The sequence below is a fragment of the Bubalus bubalis genome, chromosome 11, assembly GCF_019923935.1.
Source record: "Bubalus bubalis isolate 160015118507 breed Murrah chromosome 11, NDDB_SH_1, whole genome shotgun sequence".
NCBI lineage: Eukaryota > Metazoa > Chordata > Mammalia > Artiodactyla > Bovidae > Bubalus > Bubalus bubalis.
Genome location: NC_059167.1, coordinates 20,707,623 through 20,734,421, shown reverse-complemented (window position 1 = coordinate 20,734,421; position 26,799 = coordinate 20,707,623). Strand labels below are relative to the sequence as shown.

The window sequence follows — 26,799 nt, the reverse complement described above, 5'->3', positions numbered from 1 at the left end:
GCTGAAGCCTGGCTTGGAGAATTTTGAGCATTACTTTAGTAGTGTGTGAGATGAGTGCAATTGTGCTGTAGTTTGAACATTCTTTGGCATTGCCTTTCTTTGAGATTGGAATGAAAACTGACCTTTTCCAGTCCTGTGGCCACTGCTGAGTTTTCCAAATTTGCTGGCATATTGAGTGCAGCTCTTTCACAGCATCATCTTTTAAGATTATGAGGCTAAATGAGATCATATTTGCAAAGCACTTAGAACTATTTTTGATACGTGGAACAACTCAGTAATTGCTAGCTCTTACTAGTTCTGTATAAGTTGTATATGATTAGTTCTGGATAATTGTATATATTCTTAATGCTTATGTTGTTTATCTTTTTATTTTCTTTTAGTTTTCAAAAAAATTTTATTGTGAAATGTATATTTCAAACAGTATATCAAGTATGTGTATAATTTAGAGAGTAATAACCAAGTGAATACTTACCCACCACACAACTTAAGTAATAGGACATTATACAAATACAAGTCTTTCTCATTTCATTCTACTCTTTTCCTTTCAGGAGTGATCTTTATTTTAAAATTTTTTATTAATAATTCCCTTGGTTTACTGTTATACAGTCTTTGTAGATAGTCCTAAACCTATTATTACTTAATTTTGCCTGCCTAAGACATCCTAAAGACAGTCATACTGTCTGTTTTTCTCTGTGAAGGGCTTTTTTTGTGCAGAATTTCATATTTTGTAGACTTACGCATGTTGATGCTTCCAGCTATTATTTGTGTTTGCTCTTGTATAGTCTACTACTGTTGGAATAGACTACAGTTTATCCATTTTTCTGTTGATAGTCATTCAGATTATTTCTAGGTTTTTTGCTCAGATAACACATTATCATATGTTTCTTTGGCCACATGTGTATATCTAACATTCGCAAGCTGGTTCACAGGGCATTTTCACATTCAGTTTTATTAGGTAATTCCAAACTGTTTGCCAAAACAATAATACCAGTTTATACTTTCACCACTAGTGTGTGAAAGTCCTTCTTGTTTCATAGCCTGAATATTTGATTTTGTTGTTTTTGTAAGTTTTACTAGTTTTCCATTTTAACAGTTGAGTGTTAGACGTGTCTTATTTTGACTTCTATCAATAGTTAACCTTTCTGATTAATAATGAGGCAGAGCATCTTACCTCACATATGTGGTCCATTTAAGCTTTCTGTTCTTTCCAGTACCTGTTTATTTCTTGTTTCATTTTTCTTTGGAGTTCTCCTTTTTTTGTTAACAAGGAGGAGTTCAAGAGAGAGGGGACATATGTATACCTATGGCTGATTCATGTTGCTGTATGGCAGAAACCAATACAATATTGTAAAGCAATTATCCTTTAATTAAAAGTAAATTTTAAAAATACATACTCATTATATTACTCCTTTGTTGGTTATATACATTACAGATGTCTTTTTCCAGTTTATAGCTTGTCATTTTGCTTTTCTTAAGATTTCTTATGATTATCATACATTTCTTAAATTTATAGTTTATTGATTTTTTTTGGTAATTAATGTTTTTGTGTCTTATTTAAGAAATTATTTTCTACCCAGATATCAAGAAATACTCTCAGAGATTGTCTTTTTAAAATTTCATGTTTCTTTGTTTTCACATTTCAGTTGTACTGGAAATTATTATGTTCTGTTGTCAGGTTTGGATTTAGGATTTGTTTTTCTTTATATATAGCTGGCTTAATCAGTATTTGTTATAAGACTATCTTTTCCTTTTTGATCTGTGGTACTCACTTTATCATAAATGGTGGGTATGTTTCTGGGCTCGATCTGTTCTGTTAATATAGTTTATGCCTATGTAGTTACCACACAAATCATAATTGCTATAGCTTTGTAACAAGACTTTTGATACCTAGTGGGGCAAACCTTGTACCTTGTTTTTTTTTCAAGAGTGACTTTCCTACTCTTGATCTTTGATACAAACTTTAGAGTCTGCTAGGCAAAGTCTATAAGGACTTAGAGTTTTTATTAGCATTACATTGGATATGTAGATTCCTCTGCTGAGAATCGATATCCTTACATTATTGAATCTTTCCATTTCTTTAGTCTTCTTTAATGTCTTTCAGTAAAGATTTATCATTTCTCCATTAAAAGGCTTTCATAGCTTTTATTAAATTCTATCAACCTTTTCTAATTACTTTTTGTTTTTGTCCCTTTAAATGTAGTAGTTTACTTTGTTTCTGGCAACCTTATTAAACTCCCTTATTAATGGTAAAATTTTGTAGGTTATTTCTTGATTTGCTGCAAATGATGACAGTTTTATTTCTTCCTTTCTATGCCTTATTCTTCTTATTTAACTTTTCATTGGCTATAACTTCTAACACATGGTTAAATTGAAATAGTATTGGTGTACATCTTTGTCTTTCTTTAATCTTAAAGAGAGTATCTTGAAGCGTCACCATTAAATAAGATCCTTTTTGCGGAATTTGCTTTTGGCATCTCCTTTCCCTCACTCTCCCACTTACAAATCTCTGTTCTGAGGAACAGAAATGAACAGGAAAACAAATGCAGTGATTTTCGGAGCCTCTCGCTGTACTTGGTACATTAGAGCTGTCGGTTTGTTGCATGGATGAGCAAATGCAGTAGGGCTGACTGCTGCTGCTTCTGGTTGCCATTGGCTGAGGTATGGCAGCTCAGAAATAATGATCTTAAACCTTGATCTTAAAGAATCGGCGTCATTTATATATGTACTACATTTTTAACGTTTCAGGAGAGGAAATTAGCACGTTGAATTTTGGAATGTGAATATGTGAAAACAGAATATATCTTTTTTCTCTTTCTCATGCAGTGATGCTTGCAATATTGTAAATTAAGGATCCATTTAAAATATACTCAGGTGAGTTTTAGGCTAAATTTTCTGAAGATTTATTCTGTTTAGGGACTTTGTTTTTTATCTATTTATGCTTTTATGAACATCCTTGTGGTCTTGATTAGATTTGTAAATTTAGTACTGAGGTGGTATTGTGAAGTTCTAGTTAAAGCCTGAGCTGTTAATGATATTAGTTATCAACAAATTGATTTGTGACATCTTTATAATTCAGATTAGACCCTTTCTACTTTCCTCTTTCCCCTGTACCTGTTTTTTGTTTGTTTGTTTTTTAAACAAATGAGGAAATTAAGTTGTAAAGGTAGCGATTCCCTGATTTGGTCAGTTCGGTCTACTGCTTACTGCAGTAGGCCACTTTGCTTCTGTGGGAATTGTCAGCTACTTACTTTCCAGGTATGTGCTGAAATCACCATTGCTGAAAAGCTACAAGCCTTACTGGTAAAGAAAATTCTTACTCAGTCAATTTATATATTAGGACACTGATAACTGTCTAAAAGTTCTGCTTCTTAATTTGTAGAGAAGAGAAAGGTACAGCAAGTTGGCAAGAGGATTTAGTTTTTTTCTATAAAAAGAACTATTTGTTTTTTCTTTCATCTTTTTTTCTCCCTAAGTACCTCCTTCCACTCAGTGTTGACCATTGAGCATTAGATGTAGATTATTTTTTCTCCACTGGAGATGACCCTCCACCACAGGAGATACTTGGCAATATTTGAAGACACTTTTGGTTATCACAGGGAGAAATACTACCAGCATCTGGCGGATAGAAGTCTGGGATGCTGCTAACCGTCCTAAGAATGTACAAGGTGGTTCCCAGCAGCTGAGAATACGTGGCCTGAAATGTCAATCGTGCTGATGTTAAGAAACCTTCTGTAGATAATGGAGTTTATTTTTTGTTTTGAACTGGAAAGAGAACTTGAGTGCCTATTTGTTAAAAGGCATTATTGATATCTTAGACTGTGGCCTTTAGACTTAGACCTGGTGTTCAAATCTTTTATCAGTCCTTACTGATTATGAATATCTACATTCTCGTGTGTAAGGAAGAAAAGCAGAAAGAACAGCTATGATAATACACTGTAGAGTGCTGAGTAAGTATTATTGGTGTCCTCCCTTCCCACCTGAATTCCATATACTATTGACTTGGCTTACGTTGTATGCTCCTCTGAGAACTTAGGGAAGTTTTTACACCTTTCAGTTTTCAGTTTTTTTATCTGTATAATGAGGATGATAGTGTTTATAGCATAGATTTTAGGGGAATGTTTCATGAGAAAATGCAAATAAAACATGTGCGCCTGTGACTAGAATATATTAAATATTTAGTAAATTTTGCTTTGTTATTAATTTTATGTTCTAATTGGAATCATTTGAACTTGCTCTCAGAAGTGATATATAAAACTAAGAAAGATGATTCATCAACTGATGATTTAATAAACAAAATGTGTCCTATCTTTACGATGGAATATTTGGCCAGAGAAAGATATAAAGCACTGATACATACTACACCATGTATGAACCCTGAAAACATTGTGCTAAGTAAAAGAAGCCAGTTACAAAAGATTAGTGGTTGCTGAGGGCTGATGGGAAGAGGGCGGTGGGATAACAGCTAAATGGGTTTGCTTTTGATGATAAAGATGTTTTAAAATTGACTGTGGGATGGATGCCTCACCACATTCACTTTATGAATATATTAAAAATCATCAGATCGCACAGTTTCAGTGGATGAACTGTATGATATGTGAATTACGTATCATTACAGCTGATGCATAGGTACTAGGGAAGATGAGAGCTGTCTGTCCTTTCTGTGGTATCGAACATTTTTTCCTTGGTTTTCACCTTGCTCACCATCTTCTGATTCTTTGCAATCTGAATTAGAGGATGCTTTCCAGTGGAGTTAGCAGTAATATTGCTGGTTATCACTCATCACTTGTTCAGTGGGTGATAACTGCTTGTATATACACACTTAAGATTTTGGCAAATTAGAAAAGTATTTCTCATTCTGGCCTAGATAGCCTGTGTGACTTAACACCAAATGTCCAGCATACTTGAACATATTTCAGTTTTCTCACACATGGACATTTGTACGCGGAGTCTGCCTTCATATTCATAACTGAGTTCCATTATATCTTGTTTTTATAGATGGGTAACTCAGACAGTAAAGAATCTGCCTGCAATTCAGAAGACCCAGGTTCAATCCCTGGTTTGGGAAGATCCCCTGGAGAAGGAAATGGCAGCCCACTCCAGTATGCTTGCCTGGGGAATCACATGGACAGAGGAGCCTGGCAGGCTATAGTCCATGGGGTCGCAAAGAGTTGGACACTACTGAGTGACTAACAAAAAGTTAGAAAGCTAATTTCCATTGTTGGACATTAATTAGCCAACTGTAGTCAGTGGCCTAGACTTAGGGACCCAGTAAGCGAATAAGGACATGATGATTATTAGACCATTAATTTAAAAAAACACACTAGAATTCAAACAGCTTTAGTGACAAATGCATAAATGGAAGGTGTACTTGTAAGCAGGTTCTATTTACCTGTATCTTTTGATTACAGTTGATGGAATATCCCACCTAAACAGGGTTAAGATAATTTATGGCTCACAATAGTGAAAAGTCTCTGTTTAAGGGATGTCATCAGATATGGCAGTATGCAGAATTTCAAGTAACTTCATGACTCTGGTTCCTTTTACGAGGCTGTGCTTTTCTTTTAGTTGGTTCCTCAGACAGGTTCTCCCCTTACGGTTGTAAAATGGCTGCAGCAGCTCTGTGACTCTTCTTCTCAGCATTTAAGACAAGCAGATACAAAGAAGTTTCTTCTCTCAGTAGTAAAGTGCTCTGACCTGAGTTGGGTCATGTGCTTATTCTGGAACTACTAATTGTTTAGACCAAGAGATTGGGATATGCTGATTGACTTTGGCCAGTAGAGCTTCCCCCTAACCCTGAGAGAGGGGTCAGCATTACCCCAGCCATATGAGAGCTTGGGTTGAGGTGATTCACCAGAAGAATTTGGGATTGCTTTTTCTTTTTGTTAACAAGGAGGTTGAATTAGATGCCAAATGGTAAAATAAACTATGTCCACAATAATGCTCAGCGTATATATTAGAGCTTTTATCCTTGGTAATGATAGCTAAAAATTTCATAGACTGTATATCAGGTAGAATGAATAAAAAACTTGGGGCAAAAGATAGGATTATGATAATTATGATAATAATTCAGTTCAGTTCAGTAGCTCAGTCGTGTCCGACTCTCTGCGACCCCATGTATCGCAGCACGCCAGGCCTCCCTGTCCATCACCAACTCATGGAGTTCACTGAGACTCTCGTCCATCGAGTCCGTGATGCCATCCAGCCATCTCATCCTCTGTCGTCCCCTTCTCCTCCTGCCCCCAATCCCTCCCAGCATCAGAGTCTTTTCCAATGAGTCAACTCTTCGCATGAGGTGGCCAAAGTACTGGAGTTTCAGCTTCAGCATCATTCCCTCCAAAGAAATCCCAGGGCTGATCTCCTTCAGAATGGACTGGTTGGATCTCCTTGCAGTCCAGGGGACTCTCAAGAGTCTTCTCCAACACCACAGTTCAAAAGCATCAATTCTTCGGTGCTCAGCCTTCTTCACAGTCCAACTCTCACATCCATACATGACCACAGGAAAAACCATAGCCTTGACTAGATGAACCTTTGTTGGCAAAGTAAGGTCTCTGCTTTTGAATATGCTATCTAGGTTGGTCATAACTTTCCTTCCAAGGAGTAAGCGTCTTTGAATTTCATGGCTGCAGTCACCATCTGCAGTGATTTTGGAGCCCAAAAAAATAAAGGCTGACACTGTTTCCACTGTTTCCCCATCTATTTCCCATGAAGTGATGGGACCGGATGCCATGATCTTTTCTGAATGTTTTTTTTCTGAACGTTTTCTGAATGTTGAGCTTTAAGCCAACTTTTTCACTCTCCACTTTCACTTTCATCAAGAGGCTTTTTAGTTCCTCCTCACTTTCTGCCATAAGGGTGGTGTCATCTGCATATCTGAGGTGATTGATATTTCTCCCGGCAATCTTGATTCCAGCTTGTGCTTCTTCCAGCCCAGTGTTTCTCATGATGTACTCTGCATATAAGTTAAATAAGCAGGGTGACAATATATAGCCTTGACGTACTCCTTTTCCTATTTGGAACCAGTCTGTTGTTCCAGGTCCAGTTCTATCTGTTGCTTCCTGACCTGCATACAGATTTCTCAAGAGGCGGATCAGGTGGTCTGGTATTCCCACCTGAATTATTCTAAAAGTTTGTTCTAGAGGAACGTTATTATAAAATGGTCTTAAGTGCTTTGAAATTTGTCGTGATCTTTTTTCCTTATTTTGGGATGCCATTATCTTTAAGTACTTTAAGTGGACTTCTCAGTTACTTGAACTTAGTACTTTTCTCTTATGTCTTTCTAATGCCCATTTTTCGGCAACCCACTCCAGTACGCTTGCCTGGAAAATCCCATGCACAGAGGAGCCTGGTAGGCTGCAGTCCATGGGGTCGCGAAGAGTTGGACACGACTAAGCGACTTCACTTTGACTTTTCACTTTCATGCATTGTAGAAGGAAATGGCAACCCACTCCAGTGTTCTTGCCTGGAGAATCCCAGGGACGGAGGAGCCTGGTAGGCTGCAGTCCATGGGGTCCCTAAGAGTCGGACATGACTGAGCAACTTCACTTTCACTTTTCACTTTCATGCATTGGAGAAGGAAGTGGCAACCCACTCCAGTGTTCTTGCCTGGAGAATCCCAGGGACAGAGGAGCCTAGTGAGCTGCCGTCTATGGAGTCGCACAGAGTCGGACACAACTGAAGTGACTTAGCAGCAGCAGCAATGCCTGTTTTTACTACATAGCATCATTTCAGTTTTTTAAACTTGTGCCTTCTAATTCAGCACATACAAATCTAAAATCTTAGGTTTCCAATTCTGTAAAACAAGTTAGTGCCCCAGTGACATTCTGTTAACTTTTGAAGTACAGATACAAATAGCTTGACCAGAATCATCGTTCTCATGCATGTTCTTTATTGTGTTAGGCAGCTTAGACTGTACTCTTGGAGAGAACAGGTTGTGTAAGATCTCATTACCTTCTGACCAATTTCTCTTTGCCGTTGGGAAACAAAAGGCAAATCATCTCTTTGCTACAGTGGTTTTATGGCATATATCATAAAGTGAAAGTGAAGTTGCTCAGTTATGTCCGACTCTTTGCAACCCCATAGACTGTAGCCTACCAGGCTCCTCTGTCCATGGGATTTTCCAGGCAATAGTACTGGAGTGGATTGCCATTTCCTTCTCCAGGGGATCTTCCCAACCCATGGCTTGAACCTGGGTCTCCCTCATTGTAGACAGACGCTTTACCATCTGAGCCACCAGGGAAGTCCTTGTATATCATAGAGTGCAATATATCATAAAGTGCATGCTATATTTAGTATGGTACAATTATATGGTACAGTTATAATCAAGGCCAGTTTCTAATACTGAGTGGATGTAGAGAGATTGGGAGAGAGATTTAAATATTTTGGAATAGTGACGTGGTTATAGAATAATTCAAATTATTGGATTTACAAAGGAAGCAAATTTTTCTATTTGCTGTATTAAATATGTGAACCTCTTAGTTTTACAGAAAAAAAGTATAACTTAAAAAACAAACTAAAAGAAAACAATTGGTGTCAGAATAAGGACAATTACTCTCTTTTTCTCTTTTTTTTCTCCCACAGTGATCCTGGTGGAGGAATTGAAATGGCTGAGTTTATTCGAGAGGCCACACCCCCAGTTGGTTGTAGTTCAAGAAATTCTTATGCTGGCTTGGATCCAAGCAACCAGGTAGGAACCTGTGCTGTTCTATTTTGCTTTTTTCCTTCCTCCCGATGGTGGTCTCAGGTGTTCTCTGGTCTGTTACAGTCAGTTGATGTTTGGGTTTATCTTGCTGATAATTTTTTGATTTGTTTACTGATCATTGTTTATTACTATTACACAGAATTTTCACATTAATTAAGTACTTTGTTGCTGAGCACATACCACATGCTCACTGCCTGGGGTAGTTTTGATCAAGATAGTTGTGGTGAATGCCCTTAGGAGCTTGTACTTATTTACCTTCACAATGTCTGTGTTGGCAACATCTCAGTCTCTCTTTGTGGAATGAAATGGCTTAGTTCTTAAATATGGCTGCACTTTCTGTATTCTTAATTAAACCCGCACTTTCTTCTTACTGACAAAATATTGGCATATTACCCTGGGGAGTAAGCCTACGATTTTGCAACAAACTTTTAAACAGCCACACCTTTTACTTTTTTTTTTTTTGGTAAGGCTGACGAAAGGACAGCAGTGGCTAGCCACCTTTGGTAACTATACTCTTGGCGTTGTGTCCATTAGACTTGCCCTGTTGCAGGAAAGAGAGTGGGGCATGAGAGGGTGGTCACATCCCAGGTCACATCCGAGTCCCTGGGACAGTTGCCAGTGTGGCTTCGTGGCTTCGTGGCTTCACACAGGAAAGAATTCAAGAGGTGCCATAGTAAAGCAAAAGAAGTGTTATTCAGGCAGGAAGCACACTCCATAGATAGAGTGTGGACCGTCTCAGAAGGTAAGAGAAGCCCAGGGTATGGTGTTGTCAAATTTTATAGGGTTAAGTAGTTTCCTATTACTTAACCCTATAGAGATAATGAAGTCGCTCAGTCGTGTCTGACTCTTTGCGACTCCATGGACTGTAGCCCGCCAGGCTCCTCCATCCATGGGATTTTCCAGGCAAGAGTACTGGAGTGGGGTGCCATTGCCTTCTCTGATAATAGATTTACATTAGTGTATTAGTTTCTGCTGTAAAACAAAGTGTATCAGCTATATATATAGATATATCCCCTTCTTCTTGGACTTTCCCCCCTCAACTCATCCCACTCCTGTAGGTCATCACAGAGCACTGAGCTGAGCTCCGTGTGCGATACAGCAGGTTCCCACTGTTGTTGTTCAGTCACTAAGTCGTGTCTGACTCTGTGATCTCATGGACTGCAGCACGCCAGGCTCCTCTGTCTTCCAGTATCTCTTGGAGCTTGCTCAAGTTCACGCCCCTTGAGTCGGTGATGCTATCTAACCATCTCATCCTCTGCTGCTCCCTTCCCCTTTTGCCTTCAATCTCCCAGCATCAGGGTGTTTTTCAGTGAGTTCACTCTTAGCAGCAGGTGGCCAAAGTATTGGAGCTTCAGCATCAGTCCTTCCAATGAAATTCAGGGTTGATTTCATTTAGAATTGACTGGTTTGATCTTGCTGTCCAAGGGAATCTCAAGAGTCTTATCCAGCACCACAATTCAAAAGCATCAGTTCTTCAGTGCTCAGCCTTCTTTATGTTCCAACTCTCACATCTGTACATGATTACTGGAAAAAACTCTTGTTAACCTTTGTCCTGTTTCATTTTGTACTTCGTGGCCAAACTTGCCTTATTCCAGGTTTCTCTTGACTTCCTACTTTTGCATTCCAATCACCTGTGATGAAAACGACATCTTTTTTTGATGTTAGTTCTAGAAGGTCTTGTAGGTCTGCATAGAAACAGTCAACTTCAGCTTCTTTGACATTAGTGGTTGGGGTATAGACTTGGATTACTGTGATGTTGAATGATTTGCCTTAGAAATGAACTGAAATCATTCTCTTATTTTTGAGATTGCACCCAGGTCCTGCATTTCAGACTCTTATTGAGTGAGGGGTACTTCATTTCTTGGGGATTCTTCCCCACAGTAGTAAATTTAATGTCAACTGAATTAAATTCACCCATTCCCATCCATTTTAGTTCACTGATTCCTAAGATGTTGATGTTCACTCTTGCCATCTGCTGCTTGGCTACGTCCAATCTACCTTGATTCATGGACTTAACGTTCCAGATTCCTATGCATATGGTTCTTTACAGCATTGGACTTTACTTTTACAGACGCATCCACATCTGAGCCTCGTTTGCGCTTTGGCCCAGCCTCTTCATTCTTTCTGGAGCTATATTAGTGATTGCCTCTCCACTCTTCCCCATTAGCATTTTGGACACCTTCCAACCTAGAGGGGCTCAGCTTCTGGTGTCGTATCTTTTTGCCTTATCATAGTGTTCATGGGATTCTCAAGGCAAGAATACTGGAGTGCTTTGCCATTTCCTCCAGTGGATCACATTTTGTCTGAACTCTTCAATTATGACCCATCCATCTTGGGTGGCTCTGCACAGTGGCGTGACTCAGTAGCTTCATTGAGTTATGCAAGTCCCTTTGCCCCGACAAGGCTGTGATTCATGAAGGGGTTCCCACTAGCTGTTTGTTGTACACTTGGTAGTATATATGTGTCATCCCAGTCTCCCCATTCTTTTCACCCTCTCCTCCTTCCCTTGCTGATGTATTTCGATGAGTGTGTACTAAGGCCCAAGGTCTAAGAGAAGTATTCTAAGAGAATTTTGGACCTAGTTGGTTCTTACCGTTTTATGTCATTTCCATGGGCTGTGTCATTCTTTTAAAGCTTGTGTCATTCTTTTAAAGCTTGTGTCCTGCCCCTATCCTGTCTCAGCCCTACTTGTTTTAGGGAGGGAGTCCCATCTTGAATATAATTAACTTACGTCTGCACCTAAATGCATAGCACATCTGACTGATTTGGCTTTCCTTAAAATATTAACTCTTGTATTAAAAAGGGCAGATGTCAGAAGCTATTGTGCTACTTGGATTTTGGTGTTTTAGTTTTAAACTGTTTATAACAAAAGAAATTATTGACATAATTATTGTTATCCTTTAGGAAAGCTGAAATGAGGAAATACGTTGGACTTTTTGTATATTGGTAGAGATATTATCAATACAAAGATGCCGTGTTTCTTGTACATGTTTGATTATACAGCTCTCACTACGCGTGACCATAGCTGTTGACAAATGTCTTCAGTGCTAGAGAGTGAAGCCTTGAGCACTGCGGCATCACAGTCACGCTCCTTCCTTCATGCCGCTGCTGCCCGTCTCCTTTCCGTCTTCTAGTCTGCATTTCCCCACCCCACTCCCATTTTTTAAACTTATATTGCTTATATTCCTCTCTTTCTGTCACTTACCTTCCTTAAAATATTTTAGTGCCTGATAGTATTCAAGGCATTTTGCTTGTCTGGGACGTGGAGTGGGTCTTACCCGCAAAGAGTTTGCAATTTGATGCATGCTCAGTTGTGTCCAACTCTTTGCGACCACATGAACAGTAGCCCACCAGGCTCTTCTGTCCATGGGCTTTTCCAGGCAAAAATATTGGAGTGGGTTGCCATTTCAATTTCATAGTAGATATCTATAAGTAACTGAAGTTATGTTATATTACTAAGGAAATATAAGTAAAAGGTGCAAAGTAATAGTTGCCATAGGAATGGTACAGAAAAGGGGCTAAGCTAATGATTTCCGAGGAGAAAATAAATGTTTCCAGCTAGAGAGATGGCAAGGTTTCATGGAGGAGGTGGCCTTGCCTGATTGCCTTTAGTTAGAAGTAATTTTTGTTCTCTGATGTTCTTAATTGTACCTGGACTTTCCTTTGGTCCTTCTCAAAGAGAAGAAACACTGGAGCATTTTAGTTTGTGCAGATCTGTTAAGGAAAACTTCACCTCTAAGTGTATGCAGATACCATTTTTTTCTTAATTTTTTCCTTTTCTAAATGTGTTTATTTTTAGAAAGTTAGCAGATGAAGGAAAGCAGCAAGAAGAAAATAAAATCATCTATAATGTCATAATAAAAAAAAAGTTTTTAAACAAAGAGATTTTAGTGTGCTTGCTATTTGGCACTTGACTCTCTTCACTGACTATATCATGAATGTTGATACTATTAAATGTTTCCTGCAGTGAACATCTTGAAAACTTGAAAGCTGCATTTTATTTGTATGTACTGTGGTTTATATTTTCAGCCCCTTACGTTTCACATGAGAACAGTAACAACCCCATTATATTTGGGGGGATAAGCTTGAAACAATTCAGAAAAGCATGAAGGATAAAAATATAACCACACATTGTACCTGTTAAGATTGCTTTTGTCACCAAGTAATAGAACTCAACTAATTAAGTGACTTAAAGAAATAGGAGTTTGTCATCTACATTTGGAGCTGGTTGTATAGCATTTGTTCAGCAGCTAAACATTATTAGGGCTCTGGGTTGGAATTTCCCAAGGCCTTTGGCTTTCTCTCAGAGTTGCAGAATGAGCACAGACAGCAGCTTCAATTATGATCCTGTTGAAAAGTGAAGAAGCAGGTGACAGTCTGGGGCAGAGTTGTCCTTGGTCGTCATCGTTTCAGACATAGGGAGGTCTTTCCCCAAAGCCTTCCAGTAGACTCTCTGATACGTTCATTGACCAGAATGAGGGCACACACCTAGATTACAGTCTGGGTCCTCTCTTCATAAATCAAAAGATATATGTCCAACATTTGAACAAAATGAGAGGCTTGTTAAGGAGAGAAAAAGGAAACACTTGGAGGTTGTGACCAAATGACTACTGTATGCATATTCAAAAAACTTTTCTTTTTTTAAAGTTTAAATTCGTAGAAGGATGCCACGAAATGGTACTTCCTGGTGTGCTTGCTTGTTTGTAAGCTTCTGTGTAGAAAGTTATGTGTTTATTATTCTAGTAGAAAAATAACTTGTTGGTTTTTTAACTTATTTATTTAGCAGGTGTGTTTAGAATGAAACTCTTTTTGCAGTAAAATGCCTTTGGGGCCTTTTTCTCTCTGTCTATTGCAGTGCTTTTTGTGGCTAATTGAAAGCAGATATCAGGAAAAAGCAGGAGAATCAAACTTAATAAACTGTTCAAAAATATTGGAAAGCTCATTTTTTTGTCTATACTGCTTATTAGTAGTTTTAACCTATATGCATATGCTTATTTTTGCTGTTTTTCACTGACATATAGCTTTCATATGTGTAGTGTATGCATATTAGTGTATAGCTCAGTATGTTTTTACATAAAGTGTACACCCATTTAATTGCCGTCCAGACCAAGAAAGTCCCTCATGCCCCTTTAAAGTCATTATTAGCTATACTTTTACCAAATTTCTCATTGTATACTTCTGTTCAGTTGAATCAGTTGAAGGGAAAGATTTGGCAAAATGCAAGTATTCTGTGAATGTTCTTGGTTTTAGTATAAAGATATTAAATTTGCTTGACTGTTCTCTTCTTGAATCCCTTGAAAACAGATTATAACAAGAACTACTCAGACTTGTTGATTTAGTAACTGTCATGTTGTTATATTTGGTTTCCTTAATGTGTTCATGGAATTTGTGGTGTTTGTTTATGTGATTGTTACATATAATGGTTATAAAATTTTAGGGAAATCGTATACCATCTTGAGTATAAGCCCTAAAAACCCCACAGATTTATAATAGTGTTCTGTTTATAGAGTTTGTGCTAAAAATTCCTTTTTCTTAAATGCCTTAGTTTTTATTTAATTATTACTATTTTTAAAAAATGTGTTATAACAGCCTACAAAGAACTTTCTGCCTGAAACTCAGGAAAGTACATATTGATGCACTAAGAATTTGACAGGAAGATTTAGGTTGCTCTTTGTTACTATGTTTTATCCTCCATACTTTCCCTTTATAATCCCTGATTAGTCTACATTTATTTCAGGTAAACTTGACACCTAGTTTTGCTTTGTTTATCACTGGAACGTGTCATGATGCAATATGAAACTGATAACGATTGTTGACCCAGATTGTCTGAGATTGGAGGCTGTCCCCCTGGGGGCTCAGCAGCCCTGAGCAGGCGCGGGCTCCAGTGTCCGGCTTGTGTGCGCTAGGCGCGCTGCACACGCTGCAGCCGAGTGTGGCGCTGATGTGTCATGGCCTTCTGGTGAAGGTGACTGGGGACTTGCTTTGACAGTATCATTTCACCTGATAGTCTTGCTAGTCTGTGCTGATGGCGTGGCTAGCATTGTGTTCACTTCATGTCATGTTTTCAGATTGGATCTGGCTCCTCTCGTCTTGGAACAGCAGCGACTATTAAAGGTGGGTGTGGTCTCCCCTGAACGTTACCTCTGACTTCCCATTCTTTTCTGGTCGTAGTAGAGATAATTAATTGTATCGTGTATTTACAGGTAATGAAAAATTATTCTTGAAATTATTCTGTGGATAAAATTATGTATCTTGTATTAAAGATGGCTAGTTTTAAACTGTGGTCCTTTTTCAACATGACTGAGTGACTTTCACTTTTTTTATCATCCAAATTTCATAATAGTATTTTAATCACTTGGATTACACTGTATGAATTGTACATTTTGATCTTTAAGAAACTTCTTTGCTTCTTTGCCTTGAGGGAAAGTGCTTTCATGGGTTTTAGTGGGGTTCATAGAAAACGAATTTAATGTGAAACCTTTAAATTAGGCACAAATAAGACACTAAAAAAATTTTTTTTCCAATATATCATATATATCTTATTTATTCAATATATCTATGTCAAATAAATTCATTATTATTTTGCCCTGTAATTTTATAACTTTCTGATTTTTCCTGGGAGGGACTTTTAAATTGTTGCAAGTTATTAAATAATCTGCATTTCATTTTTAAAACTTCTTTTGAAAGAAATAGTTGTATTAGCTAGTATTATGAGGCCTTTCCATATTTGGTTTATAGCATATGTGATCTGACAGTCCATGATGCTTCCTATCAGTTTAATGCATCTTCTTTTATTATAACCCCTGATACAAAAACTGCTTTAGTTAATAAATATCTACTATGCTCTCTTATGTCCTTCGTTGTTATGCCACCTGTACAGCTTTTACTTTTAATATAATGTCTTCTTGGGTCTCTCTTGACTTTGTAGGAGATACAGACACCGCTAAGACTTCTGATGATATCAGTTTAAGTCTGGGCCAGAGCTCTAGTCTTTGTAAGGAGGGAAGTGAAGAACAAGGTAAGAACAATTTACTTCATGGCAGCATCAGGTATTGTGATGACCAGGGTGAGTTTCTGCCATGTGCTGCTCATATTTTGGCAGAAGTTTGTAATAATTTAGTGTGGCTTTCTAGAAACATGAAAATAAACTGATTCGCCAGCATAGCAGTAGCACAGTGTTATAGGTAATCAGAGCTTTTGGAATCAGCTTCACATGTTCTGCCAAGTAAACAGAGAAACTTTGTGAGCATATGCCGTAGAATGAATATGAGATGGGAGATAAGAATCTGCTATTCCTTTAGTTGGTCAGAGCATCTTGCTTAGCTTACTGATAACCTCGTGTGTAAAGCTGTTCTTTTCCATTCAGTATGACCTCTAAATGCCAACTGCTGCATATGTTGCCCGACTGCAGAAACAACAGTGTGTTTGACAGAGAAATAACTTGCTGTTGGACTTACTGAGAAACTGTCTGCCTCCAACATGGTGTCTTCTTGTAGCAGATTTGTAATGTAAATTTTGGTTTTAAGTGATTTTTTTTTTCTCCTTATTCAATTTCATTGTATATGAGTACTTTGAATTTTATAGAGTTCTTTTTTTTTTTTTTTTTTTAAGAACTGCCACATTTCTGAGTTTGATTTTTAATTTTCAGACATGAAAGGATGGATATGCCATATCCATTTCCAGTTGAGATTATCCCAGGTTATATAATCAGTGAGCCAGAATTGGATTAGAAACCTGTCTCCCTATTTCCAGCCTGTTTTTTTGTTGTTAGCTTATGGGTGATGTTTGGTAGGCAGGCCAACTGATAAATTTCCTATTATACTTCATTATGAAACTTATTTATAGGGTTACAAATTGATCATTGAATGGAGACATTTTCCCACTAATTTAGTGTTTTACCCAGGTATGATTCTTACAAGGATATTTTGTTAGAATTTTAGGTTTATCACTGTAATTGCTTTTGGAGAATTGCAGTACCTCATCATTATTTATTTGCTTTGGTGGACCACCCCTCACAGCCTGTCCCCTCCCCTTAGAAAATGCAGTTGAATGTACTGTGTGGTCTGAAAGCTATTTTCTTATAAAAGGGAAAGGTGAATTCATCTCTGAGAATCACAGTGTTCTTTTGTATAATACGTAATCAGCAGTGTCTCAGAATCTGGGTAGGTAGTGATCTTAGAGGGGCTAGTTCCGCTGCACTTACAGGTCATAGGTCTCTTCATTTTCATCTGGGAAGTACCTTGTGTGAGCAAGAATGTTGTAGTCTGGCAGGTTGGGAATTATATTCACATAGATCTGCCCTGGCAGGTACATATTGACGTAGACAGTGATGACATATACGGTCACCGAGTGCATACTGTTGTCCTGTGAAGAGTCAGCACACTTCTCCTTTAAAGCTTTGTCAGCCACATGGTCTGTGTTGCAGCTATTCAACTTTGTTGTTGTAGAGTGAAAGAGGCTGTAAACAACCTATAAATGAGTGAAAATGACTGCGTTATACTAAAACTGTTTACAAAAGCAGGCAGAAAGCCACTTTGGCTCTACAGGCCTTAGTTAATCAAACCCTAGTTTAGGTCATCTTGCTGTGCATTCACCCAGTTAATCTTCATGACAGACATTTGGAGTTCACAGTGTTATTATTCTCACTTTACGGAGGAGTGGAGTTATAAGAAATTAGCCCCAAATCACCCATCTGCAAAGTAGCAGTTGTGTAGTTCAAATCTAGTTCTAAATTCTGCTTTTAATCACTATGCTATATTGCTTTCATACAGTTTTATAACTTGCTTTTATCATATAACAGTTTCCCCATGTATTTAGCAATTATTGAGTACTCATGTGTGCCTGATACCATTCTAAGTACTAGAAATCAGTTGATGAACAGACAGAATTTTCTACCGTTGTGGCTTTCATACCCTTAGTATGGAAACATGCTACTGTGAATCAAATGTGTATGCAGTAATAGAGACAGGGGATACGGAATGGTGGGGTGGGCGCTGTGGGCATTGCAAGTTTAAATATTACAGAATGGTCGAGGGGAAATCTTGCTGAGAGCAGAGACCTGAAGGCGGAATGAGCTGATCAGGATATTTGGGAGGAGGGACACTGCCTCGTGCAGAGGCACCAGCACAGGCAGAAGTCCCAGTGTAGGAACCTGCCTGTCAGAATAGCGTGGCCGCTACAGGGTTAGTGAGGGGCCAAATTAGAGTCTTGTAAGCCGTTTTATTTACTTTTTATTTTATTTTATTTTATTTTATTTTTATTTACTTTTTAAAAAATGTTTATTTCTCTGACTGTCCTGGGCCCTTGTTAGGGCATGCAAGATCTTTAGTTGTGGCATGCATACTCCTAGTTGCAGCATGTGGGATCTAGTTCCCTGATGAGGCGTCGAACCCAGGCCCTCTTCACTGGGAGCGCAGAGGCACTGGACCACCAGGGAAGTCCCTTGTAAGCCATTTTAGAGATTTTGCTTTCAGTTTCCAATGAGATGAACAGCTGTATAGAGTTTTGAGCAGAGAAATATCATCGTCTCTATTACATTGTAACAGTCATTTTGGCTCCTGTATTGTTTGAGTGTATATTAAAAGGGGCAGAGGCTGATGTAGTTGGCAGATTATTGCAATAATCAGAGCACAGATCAGGGTAGTGAGAAGTGGTCTGACTGTGTGTGCTTAGTCGCTCAGTTGTGTCCAACTCATTGCAACCCTCTGTCCATGGGGATTCTCCAGGCAAGAATCCTGGAGTAGGTTGCCATGCCCTTCTCCAGGGAATCTTCCCAACCCAGGGATTGAACCCAGGTCTCCTGCATTGCAGGTGGATTCTTTACCAGATGAGCCACCAGGGAAGCCCGGTCTGACTGTGGCAGATGTTAACGAAAGGATATGATGAATTTGGAAATAGCACATGAAAGAAATACTAGTCATAGATGACTCTAAGATTTTGGGGTTAAATCATGGGGAGGATGGATTCTCCATTAACTGAAAAGGAGAAAGCTGAGCAGGAGCAGATTTAGAAGAGGGGAGAGCATGGTGAAGGGCAGGAGAAGGGGTTCATTTTGGGCATATCAGGTATGAGTTGCTGTAGGATCTCTAAATAACAGTAATTAGTAGATAATCCATTAGGCTTGGATTTTAGATAAGAAATCTGGGTTGAGGTTTTAAATTTAGGAGTTTTCAGGATATAAATTAAAAAAAAAAGATTCAGTTATGTCAGACGTGGGGTTGGGTTAATATGAAGTTCATGAACTAGCAGGGAATGCCTGTATGGTTGGCTGGGCCTGGAGTGCAGGCAGCCTGGCTCCCTGATCCAGATCCCTGTAGGTCTGGGCTGCGGTTTGGCACCACCTAGTGGCTGTTGTTGATTCTGGCTTAAATAGCTGAGGCTCTGCTGGCTCTCTGGCTGCTTTGGATTTACAGGACAGTGACCTTTAGTTAGTTGGTTAGCAGTTAGTTGACTAGTTGGCACTCATTTTATCAGCCTGATTCAGGATGATTGGGAGAAAACTGAGGTTGTGGGCATGTGTCAGGTATGTTTTCTAAGAGGGGATTATCTGCAGTTTCCCTCCTCAGCTTCACTCATGTCTTCACTACCCAAGATCAGAACTCTAGTCCATCCCTGTGTGAGTACTGAGGCCAGGTAGAAGATGGAGAAACTAATTACAAGGTATTTCTGAATTTTAGTTATTAGGGGGCCAGAAAATTGGATGAGACGTATGAGAGAGAGAGTATAGGTAGAAAAAGGAAGGCGTTCCAACAGTCGAGCTCTGAGCCACTGCAGTCTGATAGATCCAGGAGACTGAATTGGAGCAACTGGTGAGGTAGAGGGGTGTATCCCCACATCTCAAGGAGAGGGATCAGCTTTGTCAGATGTTGCTGGTAGGCCAAGTCATATGAGACTGAGACTTGACCATTGAACTTCATAGCACAGAGGATGTTGGTGACCTTGATAGCTTCTTAATGGGGTGGGAGTAGAATACATGTCAGAAGAGAATAATTGAAAACAATGACTATAGACTACTTTTTGGTGAATTTCATCTGAGGTTGTTTTAAACTCCTTAAAACAAAAAACTATAAAAACATGCCATAAAAAGGTTGAATGAATTATATTGTCTTAATAATAACACTATGCAGGTACTAAAATGTATTCAAAGATTACACAATAATATGAGAAAATATTTAAAGTGAAAAAGATGGCACTATATAAAAAACATGACTGGGCTTCCCTGGTGGCTCAGTGGTGAAGAGTCTGCCTCCTCTGATTCAGGAGGATCCTTCATGCCTCGGAGTGGCTAAGCCCACACGCCACAGCTGTTGAGCCTGTGCTCTGGAACCTGGGAGCCACAACAACTAAGCCCACATATTGCAACGGCTGAGGCCCATGAGCCCTAGAGCCGCCTCTGCAACAAGAGAAGCCACCGCAATGAGAAGCCCACACATTGCAACTAGGAATGGCCCCACTCGCCACAACTAGAGAAAGGCCCGTGCAGCAGCAGAGATCCAGCAGAGCCAAAAAACTGTTTATAAATAAAATTATTTTAAAAAGTATGATTCCATTCTGTAAGAGTTTAAGAGAATACTAAGGGTATGTGTGCGTATGTTCCTAGGAATGTTGAAAGTAATATACTGTATTTAGCCATAAAAGAATAAAGTCCTGATACATAATATAGCATGAAAAGTGAAAGAAGTCAGATACAAAAAGTCACATTGGAATATTATATAGTTCCGTTTACATGCAAAATAGGCAAATTCATAGGGACAGGAGTGGTTGCCAGGGGCTGAAGAAGGAAATGAGTATAATGGGTATAAGTTTCTTTTTGGGGTGATGCAAATGTTCTGGAATTAGACAGTGGTCATGAGTGCCCAAATCTGTGAATATACTAAAAACCACTGAATTTTATTCTTAAAAGGGTGAGTTTTATGACATGTAAATTATATCACAATAAAAAGGAAAAAAGTGATACACCAAAAAATATTAACAGTTATCTCAGTGGCAGAAATGTAAATATTTTCTTCCTCATACTTAACTAGATTTTATAGAATTAACATTTTACTTTTATAAACAAAAATCATAACTTCCTCCTCTCTTCTAGATCATCCCCAGCAATTATAAAAAGCAAACTGCTTTATTTCTTTTATATTCCTAAAAAGTCCACCTCTCTTCCTTTATCCTCACTTCCTCTGTTACCTATCACCTTGTACCTCTGGTGTCCTTTACATGAATAATCTTTTTCAGAACCTTGTACAAATATCTGATTTTATCTTTTAGCAGGAATTTCTAGAAGTAGATTATTGGTCAAAGGGTAGGTATGCTTTTTGAAGGTTTTTGGTTACCTTGACAGATTTCTTTGTAGAAGGCTGGTTGCACCAGTTTGCACACCATGAGTAGTGTGTAAGATGCCTTTCTTAATCTGAATACTGCTAGTAGCGGTCACTGGAAGAAAGCTTAACTAGGTGAAAGATAGTATCTCGCTGGGTTGATTTGATCCTGTCTTTGACAGTATTGCTACCAGGAAGAAAAAATGTCTTAAGAAAGCATGTTTACTTAAAATTTCCTAAAACCACCTAAAATTCTTCCTGACAGAGTCAAACTTATTATGATATGTTTATTTAGCAATACTGGATAAAACAAATGTATTAAATTAAATTTGGCTATGTCTTTTAAAATGAAAAACTTAAATTTCTGCTTCATTAATGTCTTGGGAGTTGGTATTTTTTAAAGTCTATTGTATATTAGAATTGGTGATTTTCAACTACTTGCTCAGTTAAGTTTTTGTTTTATAAAATATCCTTGAAATGTGAATATTACATCACTCCATAATTGCTTAATAGGGATATATATTGAGAGTTTTTAAAAATAACATTATAAATTAATACTATAGAAAAGTAAATGGTTTTTAAATTTGGGTTTTTTAGAGAATATAAGAACCCAACTATAGTGGTACAGTTTTGAACAGATGAAAAAAATATTGGTTTCACTTATCTTGAGGACTTTAAGACACAAGATAAAGCCTAATAGGTCATTTATAAAATCACAGTTTGTATGGTACCTTCTAGAGAGTATCTCTAGTTTAGATTTTTAGTTGTTTACATCTAACTTATATTAAGCTTTTTTTGAAGTCCGTAAATATTTCTAGAAGTCATTCTTAATTTATATTAATCTTAGGGGGAAAATTATGCTTTTATTATTTAAAGTAACTACTGGGAAGAGTCTGACTTATTATAGACTCTGTTACTGTATTTTTCCTATTCAGTTATGACAAATAAGACAATAATATTTCTTTTTATTGAACTAACAGCAAACTCAGCAATCCTTGTCTATTAAAAGGTATATAAAAAAATCAGCTATTGTACAGTTTGGTTATCAAGCTATGTTTCAAGATAAATGACAATGTAGGTAGGTGGATAGATGGGTTTATTTATATTTTTATCTATCTTTGTGTGTGTATAGTATATATGACAACTCATGTCACTAATCTCTGCCCTAAATGAAGGGTTAAGGAATAATCTTACAGATATAGGGGGGATATTTATTTTTTTTTCATGAAGCATTTTTAATTGCTGCATCAGTGGTAAAAGATAAAATGTATTTTGCCCTGTAATTATTAGTTTAATACTTTCAACCATTGTGAACAGGAAGACGTCTTCTATCATTATACCATATCTTGTTTGGGCCTTGGTCAACCTTTTGATTTTTTTTGTTTGTTTCTGATTACTCTGTTTTTGTGGATTTGAAAAATCAATTATATTAGTTTTTCAAAAAGACTTTAAATTTAGTTAGGTAAAATAATGATAGCTACCATTAATTGTGCCAGGCATTGTGTTAAGCAAGTATGTTATTAACTCAGTTATCCCATGGTGAGATTGATATCACATTTTACAGATGAGGAAGCAGAGGCTTGAAAAGGTAACCCGCCTTTACCCAGTTACTAGGTTAGGGACAGAACTTCTCCAGAAATCCAGGTCTGTTTTAAATGTAATCCTTTATTGCTTCTTATTTTATTGTTGATAGTCCATAGAACTTTTTCTGAGGTTCGTTGAAGATTTGGAAGTTCAGTTCCATTAGTAGAATGCTTTCTTTCTTTAGCCGGGAAATAGAAAGAAGCCCTTTGGAATGACTGGCCAACTGTTATTCATTGAGCTACTGGGAAATAGTTTATGCCTAATTTATGGTACACTGTGAATTCTTTCCGTTGTTAGACAGTAGAAAAACAGATTATAGATTTGTGTTAACATTTCCAAATATATGTTTGAAACAGATTTGGCAGCTGACCGGAAGCTCTTCCGCCTGGTCTCCAATGATTCCTTCATCTCCATTCAGCCGTCCTTATCCTCATGTGGACAGGACTTACCAAGGGACTTCAGTGACAAAGTGAGCCTGCCAAGTCACAGCCACCACCACCACGTCGAGCAGTCTCTGTCCAATGCCTGTGACACAGAAGTAGCTTCTCTTGTCCCTTTACATTCACACTCTTACAGGAAAGATCACCGGCCGCGGGGTGTACCACGGACTTCTAGCTCTGCTGTGGCTTTTCCAGACACCTCCCTGAATGACTTCCCTCTGTATCAGCAAAGGCGTGGGTTGGATCCTGTTAGTGAGTTAGAATCTTCCAAGCCTCATTCTGGATCCAAAGAATCCTTGGTGGAAAATTCGTGTTTACCTGGGGAATTTCAGCTGGTTGGCGAGCTGAAAAACAGTAATTCTCAGCCACCTACCAGAAGTGGGAAGAGCAAACCCTTGAACGCAGACAAAAGCATGGACAGCTTGCGAAGCCTGAGCACGCGCAGCAGTGGCTCAACGGAGAGCTACTGCAGCGGGACGGACCGGGATACCCACAGCACCGTCAGCAGCTACAAAAGCGAGCAGACCAGCTCCACTCACATCGAGAGCATCTTGTCAGAGCACGAGGAGTCTCCCCAGGTGGCAAAGAAGAGCCGTCAGAAGAAAGAGGGCTGTGCTGAGGCAGACGACAAGAATAGCTGCGCCGGTGGCAAAAGGACTAGCAGTGAAAAGGCTGCCGTGGACGAGAGTGCGAACGGTGGCGATCAGGGGGCCAAGGAGTCGAACGGCTCCGATGACGTGCACAATCAGAAAGGTCTCAGCACCTCTGCATCTGAAGAAGCCAATAAAAACCCCCACGCAAATGAATTCACTTCACAGGGGGACACACCGCTTGGGAAGACTGCTGAAAACCGAGAGGAGGAGGATGAGAAGCCAGCTGTGTCAGTGGACTTGAAAGTTAGCAAAGATGTTGGTGGAAAGCAGAAGGAGGGGGATGTGCGACCTAAATCTTCCAGCCTGATCCACCGGACAGCCTCTGCCCATAAGTCAGGCAGGAGACGGACAGGGAAAAAACGGGCCAGCAGTTTCGATTCAAGTCGGCATAGGGACTACGTCTCCTTTCGAGGTGTTTCTGGTACCAAGCCGCATAGTGCTATATTCTGTCACGATGAGGACTCCAGTGACCAAAGTGACTTGAGCAGAGCGTCCAGCGTTCAGTCTGCTCACCAGTTCGGCAGCGATAGCTCTTCTAGCACCACTTCTCATTCTTGTCAGTCTCCTGAGGGCAGATACAGTGCCCTAAAGACCAAACACGCCCCTAAGGAAAGGGGCACCGACTCTGAGCATGCACACAAAGCCCACTTGGGCTCTGAAGGAACTGGCAAAAAGCGGACAGCACGGCGGACTTCCAGCACAAATAGTGCCAAGACTCGGGCCCGAGTGTTGAGCCTGGACAGCAGCACGGTAGCGTGTCTGAATGACTCCAGTAGGCTAATGGCGCCTGAAAGCGTAAAACCCTTAACCACTTCAAAATCCGATCTGGAGGCCAAAGAGGGAGAGGTGCTAGATGAGCTATCTTTATTGGGACGGGCTTCCCAGTTAGAGACAGTCACTCGATCTAGGAATAGCTTGCCAAGCCAGGTTGCTTTTCCTGAAGGCGAAGAGCAAGACGCAGTCAGTGGAGGTAAGTAAATTGCAGGGGAGATTTACCCAAGAATCTCTGCAATTTTTGATGCTGTTGATCGGAGTACTACTTCTTTGAGTATATTTTGTGTTAACAGCCCCATATCCACTATGTTGTTAAAATAAACTTTCTTTCCGTGAAGAAGAAGATGGTTATCTTAAAAAAGGTTTTGATGTGAACACCAAGGAAATGTTTTTTGTTGTATTACATATCAGTTTTTTCTTCATGGCACTCACCTTTTCTAAGCCATTTGCCACCTGTTAATGTTTTACCAGGAATAACAAAAAAATTGGTCCCCTTCCTCCTTTGTACAACCACAGTAACAACAAAATGTAGAATTTTATTAGGGCACCAAGCCATTTTTAGTTATCTCTTATACAGTGTGTGCCACTGAACTTTGAGAATGAGATCTCTCAACCTGTTTCATAAGATTTTTCCAAGTATTACTCTAGCTCTATGTACTTTGAAAACATATGGCTTTTTTCTTTGTTTCTTAGGTTTTATTTCTTGCTTACTCAAGTTTTAGTCATTAAACTGTTTTTCTGTAACTTCACATTAAAGTTTATTAATCTGCGTTTGTAGTTTATTATCCATTGGTGGATATATGATGCTCCGTGTGATAACAGGGATAGTGCTGTGGTTAAAGTACTAGCTTGTTGATTTCTGGTTTATGGGGAATTGTGCAAAATTCAGTAGGTGATTTGGTATTGTCAGTGTGTATTGGCCATTTTGTTTATTTCAGAGTTGTCTCTTGGTATTTCCTCCTGCCCAAATAGTTTGCTTATTCTGTTTTGGTTATTATGGAGTCTCATTCTTGAATCGAATCAGAAGAATGAAGTCCTCTGTTGCTAGCACATGACTTTTTTATCATCTACCTCATATCCTTTAATAAAGCTTATGTCTTTGGCTTTATAGTTTACAGTCTATTGGTGTAGTAACATTTAGTCTTTTATGAAAAGTTAAGCTGAGTTTTTGTTTACACAAACATACTGAAACAAGGAACATGCTTTTTCTCAAAGAATTCTAATTTCACCCACAATTTTTTAAGTCCATAATGTGGTAAACATTCTCTTGCATCTTTTGGTATAGTTGATAACAAAGATTAATTTCTAATAGGAATGTAAAAAGTGATCTTTAGTGCCTAAGGAAGAAACTAGTCTGACTTAAATATTGAGAACTAATTATATCTGAAGTGATTATAATCATTTGGTAACAATATAGTAATTAACTTCTCTTGAGTCTTTGATGTGGCTGTCAATCTGTTTTTTGTAACAGGTCTGAAAGTCTTTTAGTGATTTCTCACACAAATCATGTGTTTGCGATATGCAGGAAACCATTGGGTTTTAAATGATAGCTTAATTTTTACTGAAAGTGTGATTAAAATAAATTCTAAGAATGAACATGCAATGATAGAAAACTATTGCTGTTCTAAATGTTGAAATGTAAGTAAAAAGATAGTACATCTTATGCTTTTGTATTAAAAATGCCATTTCCTTTTCATAGGGAATGTGGGGTGTTCTGTTTTCTTAGGAAAAGTTACATGAGGTCTTATTTGCTCTTTGATTAATATGAGCCCTCATTTTTCCAGATTTCAGCTTTTGTTTTGTTTGTGTTCTAATTTTTTTTTTAAAAAAGCAAACCATCCACTATTAATAAAAAAAAAAAAACAAATAAGGAACTAAAAATTTCCATTTATTTCACTTTGGTGGAAAAAATTTAATCATCTGTGGGCTGTTAAAAACATTCTTTTGCCAAAGGAAGACATTGTTGGAACTGTTTTTATCTGAGCTTCATTGTGTTTAGAATAAAAATAAGAACAAAACTAAACTGCTTAAATATATTGGATTTATATTTAGTTTGTTTTCATCTAATTTTGTTAGTGTCTTGGTTTCTTGGAAGATTGGAGGTGGTGGAAGGCAATGTATTTTGGTTTTCATTATTTAAAAGTTATATAGAATCTCAAATACTTTGTAAAATGTGTTAGGTTATATTTATTGTTAGTTTTTTGGGTTTTTTAATTTTTGATGATTAGGAGACATTTTTCTTTGCATCTGTTCTACTTTCTGTACTCCTGAAATGTGTCAATACAACAGAGGATAAAGCTTGACCATATGTATGGCTATACATTAACTGTAATGTATAT

General features: G+C 38.3%; 1 protein-coding gene across 6 annotated transcripts in view; it reads left to right on the top strand.

Moving 5' to 3' along the window:
* PCNX1 (pecanex 1) overlaps nucleotides 1–26,799 on the top strand; it is a 186,047-nt gene that overhangs the window by 34,425 nt on the left and 124,823 nt on the right. For 5 of the 6 annotated variants that reach the window (XM_025295267.3, XM_025295268.3, XM_025295266.3 and 2 more), the window contains exons 3-6: nucleotides 8,578–8,683; nucleotides 14,767–14,812; nucleotides 15,627–15,716; nucleotides 22,950–24,656. In XM_025295267.3, coding sequence (XP_025151052.3) covers nucleotides 8,578–8,683; nucleotides 14,767–14,812; nucleotides 15,627–15,716; nucleotides 22,950–24,656 — 1,949 coding nt within the window. Of the gene's footprint in view, nucleotides 1–2,849; nucleotides 2,872–8,577; nucleotides 8,684–14,766; nucleotides 14,813–15,626; nucleotides 15,717–22,949; nucleotides 24,657–26,799 lie in introns of those variants that run through there. The other variant, XM_025295271.3, reaches the window with a different exon arrangement.